Source organism: Aplysia californica, unplaced genomic scaffold (assembly GCF_000002075.1).
Source record: "Aplysia californica isolate F4 #8 unplaced genomic scaffold, AplCal3.0 scaffold00468, whole genome shotgun sequence".
In the NCBI taxonomy this organism is placed as follows: Eukaryota; Metazoa; Mollusca; class Gastropoda; order Aplysiida; family Aplysiidae; genus Aplysia; species Aplysia californica.
This window is the reverse complement of record NW_004797738.1, coordinates 320153-326261: the sequence shown is the minus strand read 5'-3', so window position 1 is coordinate 326261 and position 6109 is coordinate 320153. Positions and strand designations below refer to the sequence as shown.

Genomic DNA, 6109 nt, shown 5'->3' with positions numbered 1-6109 from the left:
GCACAAGTCACACACGGTTTGCTGCTCGTTGTCATTCTCTTTCAGGAAAGAGACTTATACTTTGGAAAAGGCTGTGAGTTGATCCTCGTCTTCAGGCCGTACTTTCTTGTTTTTTCCTTCTGAGCCATGTGCTTGAAATGCCAATGGAATGTTTCTCCCAGTTCTGAAATTTATATTGCATTGTTGATGATAGACTGCGTCAGCGGCATGCAAATCCTGAGTATATTCAATGCGCCCTTTCACTGTTTCAGCCCACTTGTCATCAGGGCCTCGTAGTAAACACAGCAGTTCCAACAGCTCGATGTGCGGACTTGATAAACAAAAATATCGCCTTTCTTTCTCTGGTCTCTTTTAGATCTCCCACAAAGTAGGCAGTCATTGACAAAGTCAAATTTAGTGGTTGAAGAGCGAAGACTAGCTTTCTTTGAAGCTGACCTATGCTCTCTTTTCCTTCTCAAATCTCGCTTAATTGCATTTTCATTACAGTAGTCATTGCGACACTTGGTGAGTAGAATCTGGCCAGGATAAAAATCTTGTCAAGCCTATTTTCACCTCTCGCACGACTTGCCTTCTGAAGACCTGCAACACCTTTTTGTGTCACATATTTATTTCCTGGCCGTCACTCAGGGATTGATTACACAGAGGACAAATTATGTCTCTGTCTGAGGGACCTGCAGCAAAAAAATATACAAGCAAAACGATGCCAGAGTACAGCGTAATAGTAACAATAACATTATAATAACTATAACATTAATTTTATTATTATTATTATTATTATTTTAATATTATAAAAATAATAATAAGTTGACGGTGATCAAAATGTCACAAGGACACAAAAACACCACAACCACACCATCATCAACAATAAGGGCATTATTGAGTGACAGAAAAATATGGTTGGTCCTTTACAATAGTCGTAATCGTTATTAAGGACAATAATATTAGTACGTATACCAGAAATTAACAAAACTATAATGAAACAAAACAATGGGGCCAGAATCAATGGGGGTTTTTTTATTGCATCAGCCCGGACTTGAATCAGGGACCTCTAGATTGTCAGGTAAGCGCTTTACTCACTGCGCTACCGTGTAACCACAAAGTAATATTATGGTTTCGAAGGGTTTTTAATGTTGCGGGGTTTGTCATCATATCGGCTGTACGAGCGCGATCATTGTTCTCGGTGTAAATGCTGTACAATTATGGATAAATAAATAAAAACTGCTAAGAGTGATGATTAGTTTTTTTTTTACCAAATGATGAATTCGATTAATTGCTTTCAGTATGATCACGTGGCGTCGCCATGGTTTACCAGTGATGTGTTTATTTATTATAAGCAGTCATCACAAACCACGGTAATTAATTGGGTATTCCCAATTAATTGATCATTGATCTATTTGTAGCTCGTCGTAAACTAAAAATAAACCAGGATCACTTCGCCAGCCGCCTTACTTTGGGAAAATTTAGCATGGCGCGTAGATGAATGAGTTCTCGAGATTAAACGGATTTTTAGACATCTCGCGAACATTACATTTTTCTCCTTTTTTGATATGTTAAACAAAATGATAACAGCAAACAAATGCAACAAATTTAAATTCTTTTGCAATTAAATTGAAGTGAAACTGGTTTAAGACTGATCTAATAGGCCAAAGAAAGACGGGAACTTTTTGGCAAATATATTTTTCTAAATTCAGGAACTGAATAAATAAAAAATCGGGCTCCGTCAAGGAGACCTATCTATCTTTTTGCAGGTACTTGCCAACTTTCAACTCTGTAGTTGTCGAAGCTTTATGGGAAAAGCGACACGTGTGTTTCTAAGTTGCCAAATATATTATATATGTGCATACATATCTTTACATAATTTATATATATATTTATTTTTTAGAATTTATTAAATGTATATTATATGTAAATATATTAATATAATATATTATATTTAATAAAATATATTATTTACCTCTTCATGCATATTTATAAAAATTGTGTTCCAGGACCACTAGCCGGCCCGGTCCAGCTAACGGGCTGACTGTGGTGATGGACATTCAGCAGGACGAGTACATGGATGCTGTGGACACGGGCGGTTTGCGGGTGGTCATCGGAGAGAGGGATGAGATGCCTTTCCCGGAGGACGAAGCAGTTGATGTGGCTCCGGGCTTTGCCACCAGTATAGCGCTCACAAAGGTGAGTTTTGTCGGTGGGTGTGGGGCGGGGGGGATTTCTGTTCTTTTTCGGGGGGGGGGGGGGGAGAGTTCCTAAAGAAAAAGAAACGTGTATTCAGAGCTACTTATACAATGGTGAACACGCTCGAGACAGCATTGACAGCATGGTTCAACGACCACAGAATAGGTGAAGGCTCTATATCACACACAACGGAAAGACCAAGGGAAGACGGTCCCTCAAGAGGGTCGGGGGTAGACAGCAACCTGAGTGGAAGAGCCAGAATAATATTCAGTCAGCTGATAACTGGCGGGATCAGCAAGCAGACCCTTTCACGGATCCCGGAGAGGAGGGAGGAGCAGTATGGCATTGTGCCGCATGCGGAGATACGTATCTATTCTCCACACAGTTGGTGGGCACTGCATGCCGTACACAAACGGACAAAACCCACACAAAACAAACAAACAAGCAAATAAAAAAGAAGAAAAATCGGCTCATGTCTGCTTTGGGGAACACGCGGCCATAGGTTCACATAATAAATTTGGAGTTAGATCGATTAGTATATATTGATATCGACGACCAGAGATCGCACACTACGAGAAAGATCTTGTCAATTTGTTAGTTTTTGAGCGCTTAATCAGCTGCTTGCACTGTATGCTTCCCGGGAAGCTGAGAATGTTTCGGAGTGTTCTATGGTCTGATGTGCTAATTATATAGTGTAAAAGCGCATAGAGCCTGCTATTGAGCGGGGATATGCGCTATACAAATGCTATTTATTTATTATTATTATTATTCACTCATCGGGAAAAATGTCCGCGGAAGTACACGCATTGTTTTATATGGCGCTGCAGTCAATGTTCTGAAACTCTCTTTCGTTTCTCCAAAAGAAGAATAGGAATAGCATCACCTTGCGCATCAGCTGTTCCGGTTCGCTCGGTGCGGAGTTTTGGGTTTATTTTCTTTTTAAAAGGCGTTATTCGGAAATTGTAATTATAATTTATACAAAAGCTTGTTAGTTTCACTTCCATTTTTCCCACACACAAGTAGGATAACAGTTTGAAAAGCGGTCGCTTTTTCGAAGAGGGCGCCACCGGATTTTGAGGACATTTTTTAAAATTGGATCAAAGAGAGGAGTGAACCATCTCGTTATACAGTCAAAGATAGTACATAACAAGATGGTTCACTCAGCCAAAAAGGTGTCCGCGGGAGTGCGCTCATTGCTTCAGATGGCGTTGCGGTCTTTGTTTTGAAGCTCTCTTTCGTCTTTCGTTTCTCCAGAAGAAGAATAGGATTAACACCTTGCGTGCGCAGATGGACTGCTGTTCATCAGCTGTTCGGGTTCGTTCAGTGTGGAGTTATAGGGTGGGTTTTTTTTTCAATGACCTCTCGCCTCTCTTTCTAAAGTCAAATTAATCGACGAAAACAATCGCCTCTTCCACCGGAAGAGATATTTTTTGTCAGCATAACGATTTTTTAAAAGCGCTCTCCCGAAATTTTAATTCTAATTTATTCAAAAACTTGTTAGTTTCACTTTGATTTTTTTTACACTAGTAGGGTAACTCTGTTCGTAAAGGGTGCGCTTTTCCAAAGAGGGCCCCACCGGATTTTAAAGACGCTTTTTAAATTGGCTCAAAGAGAGGAGTGAACTATCTTGTTATGTACCGTACTATCATTGACGTTGTGCAGGAACTCTGTTGATCAATGATGATACATAACAAGATAGTCCACTCCTCTCTTGAGCCAATTAAAAAAGTGTCCTCAAAATTCGGTGGCGCCCTCTTCGCAAATGTGCACCCTTTGCGAACAGAATTACCCTACTTGTGTGATAAAAATCAAAGTGAAACTAACAAATTTTTGAATATATAGTAATTCAAATTTCGTTTTGGAACAACTTTTTTTTAAAGGTTACGCTTACAAAAAAAAACTGTTTTTTTTGGTATAATTTGACTTTAGAATGAGAGGCAAGAGGTCATTAACATTTTGTTAACCCCTAAAACTCCGCGCTGAACGAACCCGACCAGCTGATGAACAGCAGTCGATCAGCGCACGTAAAGAGGTGCTATTCCTATTCTTCTTCTGGGGAAACGAAAGAGAGCTTCAAAACAAAGACTGCAGCGCCATCTGAGCCATTGCGCGGACTTCCGGCGGACACTTTTTTGACTGAGTGAACCATCTTGTTATGTATCATCATTGTGTTGATATCAGGTATCGATTGCTAGGAAAATGTATACATGTACAGGTTTAATAAATATTGTTGTTCCTTTGGGATAAACAAAGATCACAGAACTAAGATCAAAGAGTTGGTACCTCTACAGTAGAGTTGGTGAGTTTTGTGGGTGTTTTTGAGATTCTGTATGTTTTGTTCGCTTCTTTTTTTTTAGGGGGGGGGGGGGGGGGGGGGAAAGGGGGTCCCGTGTGTAATTGTTTTTTCATCATGAATTTTTTTGCCTGGTGGAAGGCTCAGTTGAAATTTTTTTTTTTTATCCCGTTTTTTAATTTTTTTCCCAAATCCCAAGAGGGAATGATTTTTTTTAAACAAGATTTGAAAAGGGGGGGGGGGGGGGGGGGGGGGAAAAAACATAAAACCGATGATGTGTTTTACACGTATATTTGTGAAGTGCTCTTACATACATGCCTACCGACTTACCGCCCACACACACACAAAAAGACACAAACAAACAAACAAACACACACACACACACACACACACACACATATATATATATATATATATAATATATATATATATATTATATATATATATATATATATATATATATATATATATATATATATATGTATATAATATAAGAGCAAAGGGATATTTGTAACCAAAAAAAAAAGAAGGAAAAGACAGAAAAACGAAGAAAAGGAAAAAACGACACCAGATTCACATTTGTTTATTTTATTTTATTTTGATTAATTTTTTTAGGTGTGGGGGGGGGGGGGACAAACCAAACGGCTTTAAATTAGCATGGGTGTACTGAAATACCAGTGCTTTTCCCAGGTGGAAATCCGTCGTCAGTCACCCCCTTACGGCCCATGTTTGGAGATGTCGAAAGAAAAAAACAGAGAACTGAATTTGTACGCCGCCACCTACAGATACACGGACAACACATGTAAGAAGACGTGTCTGCAGGCCACGACTATGACAGAATGCAAATGCTGTGCCGCAGGATACCCCTGCAACCCTTACGGTGTGGAGAAAGTGATGAACTACACTCTACCAGTAGGAGGCAACCTCACCTACTGCGACCTCTATAACGACAATCAGACCAACTGCTTCTTGCACGTGGATGCTAGACAGACGTCCGGCAATCTTGGGTGTGAGCATTTCTGCCCGCCAGCTTGTTTCGAAACGAAGTTCAAAAAGACGATCTCGTTCGGGTCGTGGCCGAGTTTGGCCGTGCAGAAGGAGTACAGTGGAAGGCTCAACTACTCCAGGTTTCAATCGGCGTATTCTTCCGTGGAAGAGTACCAGATCCTACGCCAAAACCTGCTCAAGCTGCACGTGTTCTACGAGCAGCTCAACTTTGAGAAGATCGTCACCACGCCCAAGTACGACTGGAGCATCCTGCTCTCAAACATCGGAGGCCAGTTAGGGTTATGGCTGGGCTTCTCGCTTCTCACGGCATTCGAAGTGATAGAGCTGCTTCTGGACATGTTCCTTAACGGAGCCTTCAGGATGGCCTGTTGTAAGTCAGCCTCCGCAAGGGGAAAGGTGGCCTCTGGGGGCCAGTAGACGGACTTCCCCCACACACTCACTCCAAGATTCAATCTCTTGCTTTTTTCTATTATTTTTTTAAAATTGTAGATCTAAAATTGGTGTTGTACTTGTACGTTGGCAAGGGGAACCAGTAGAGTAGACGGACCTCTCCCCCACACACCCACTCCAACTTTCAATCTTTTGCTTATTCATCAAGGATGCTTTTTATGGTGGATTTATGGCGTTAGT

At 40.7% G+C, this 6109-nt stretch overlaps 1 protein-coding gene across 1 annotated transcript in view; it reads left to right on the top strand.

Moving 5' to 3' along the window:
* Nucleotides 1-5936, top strand: part of LOC101864413 (amiloride-sensitive sodium channel subunit gamma-like) — a 10949-nt gene extending 5013 nt beyond the window's left edge. Inside the window, exons 3-4 of the mRNA XM_013086438.2 lie at nt 1989-2178; nt 5162-5936. Of these exons, the coding sequence (XP_012941892.1) occupies nt 1989-2178; nt 5162-5896 (925 nt within the window). The 3' untranslated portion in view covers nt 5897-5936. The remainder of the gene's footprint in view (nt 1-1988; nt 2179-5161) is intronic.
* The last annotated feature ends 173 nt before the right edge of the window (nt 5937-6109 follow it).